General features: G+C 30.2%; 1 protein-coding gene across 1 annotated transcript; it reads right to left on the bottom strand.

The window, feature by feature from the left end:
* Positions 1–253: 253 nt before the first annotated feature.
* Positions 254–1184, bottom strand: LOC108967267 (the record flags this gene model as incomplete). The annotated part of the gene is made up of 5 exons (XM_018930571.1): positions 1113–1184; positions 874–970; positions 621–811; positions 398–551; positions 254–336 (listed from the first exon to the last, which is right to left on the bottom strand). Coding segments are annotated over exons 2-5 (525 nt in total), but the record flags the coding sequence as incomplete, so codon positions are not given.
* Positions 1185–1483: the final 299 nt, after the last annotated feature.

Genomic DNA, 1483 nt, shown 5'->3' with positions numbered 1-1483 from the left:
TTTGACAGCGGCAATGAGTATTTTTGCCACATTCACAAGCAAGAATATTTTTGTATGCGTGCACTCGGCACTTGCCGACCACTGCTATAAACCCAGTATTTCGTATACTTCGAAGTACTTTCCTCCAAACTATTTTTTCTATTACATACTAGTAACTACTTACTAAAAACATACCAATAGGGGAAGCAGTGGACACTATTAATTTTATTTAAATATTTTATTTTTTAGATTTTAATATGGAGTTTGTTTTAAAATGACGATTTTTCGCCAGTTTTAAAACTTGTCGCAAGTCTTTAACAAACTCGCCATGGGAATATCTTTCTTTCATTGATGCCTCTGAAATCATAAAAACTTTTAGAAAATATGTATATATTTTTTCCTTTCTAAAATTATTTACCAAACAAGCAGTCGATTAACCCCTTGCATTCCTTTAAGGAGTATTTGGAATGAATGCCATCGTACTTCAACTGAACAATAAGACTCCTTTCGAAAATACCCTCAATAGATTTAATAATCCCCGTTTTGCATATTATATTTTTAATGATTTTTATCTATAGAAAAATAGGTATAATATTTATTAGTCAAATAGTGAAACTTAAGGGATTATATAGACAACTTACATAGTCTGCACTGGAACCTGCCACTATATCTGCATTCAGTTTTTTTAATGTTTCCAAGTTGGACAACGGGAACACACTTCTTGTTCCATAGGAGCCTACATCTTTTTCAAATAGCTGCTTAAACATCGCCAACGTTTCTGCTTGTTGTCTCTTTATGATGTTTTGGTTGGCTATGATGATACCAATTTTTTCTAATAAATACAAACATTTTGATTAAAAACATTGAAATTATGTACTTTGTTATTGATATTACCTTCTAATTTAGTGTTATTCGTTGTAYTTATATTGGTAAACTCGCTAGAAGCGATAAAGAAATCAGAATCGGGRATTTGCGACTTAAATAAAGACATCTGCAATTGAACATAAGTGTAACAATTTTCATTTAAAAATTATAAAATTATTAGATATGACATCATGACGATTTGTTCTCCATAAGGCAAAGCTATATATTTATTTGAATATTTTTAAATCAGAACATATGTATATCTTTACTCGCTATTACTATTCCTAATGCTGACAAAGATTGGACTGGTTGCGTGAAAAAATTATCAAAGTTCAAAACTCTATTGCCCACTATATATTTCTCATCATCTATTTGCTTAACTTCCTTAATTTTGAAGGGAATGCAACAGCAGTAATTATTGGGTTGAACTGTTGATAAAAAAAAAAAAAAAATGGCTTTCAAATGAAATTACTTCTCCCAAACGATTTGTTTTAAAACCAACTACTGGACTTTTTGATGACACTACTACTTCATTTACATATAAATTATTAAGCTGTTGAAGAACTCTTGTTGGGCATTTAATTTTGTTTCTTATGTCTTGCATGAAATTCTCAAACTTGTATGCAGTAAAGTCCATGAT

The sequence above is a fragment of the Bactrocera latifrons genome, unplaced genomic scaffold, assembly GCF_001853355.1.
Source record: "Bactrocera latifrons isolate USDA-ARS-PBARC rearing strain unplaced genomic scaffold, ASM185335v1 scaffold_1811, whole genome shotgun sequence".
In the NCBI taxonomy this organism is placed as follows: Eukaryota; Metazoa; Arthropoda; class Insecta; order Diptera; family Tephritidae; genus Bactrocera; species Bactrocera latifrons.
Note: the sequence above shows the minus strand (reverse complement) of the source record. Positions and strands in the feature narration are given on the sequence as shown.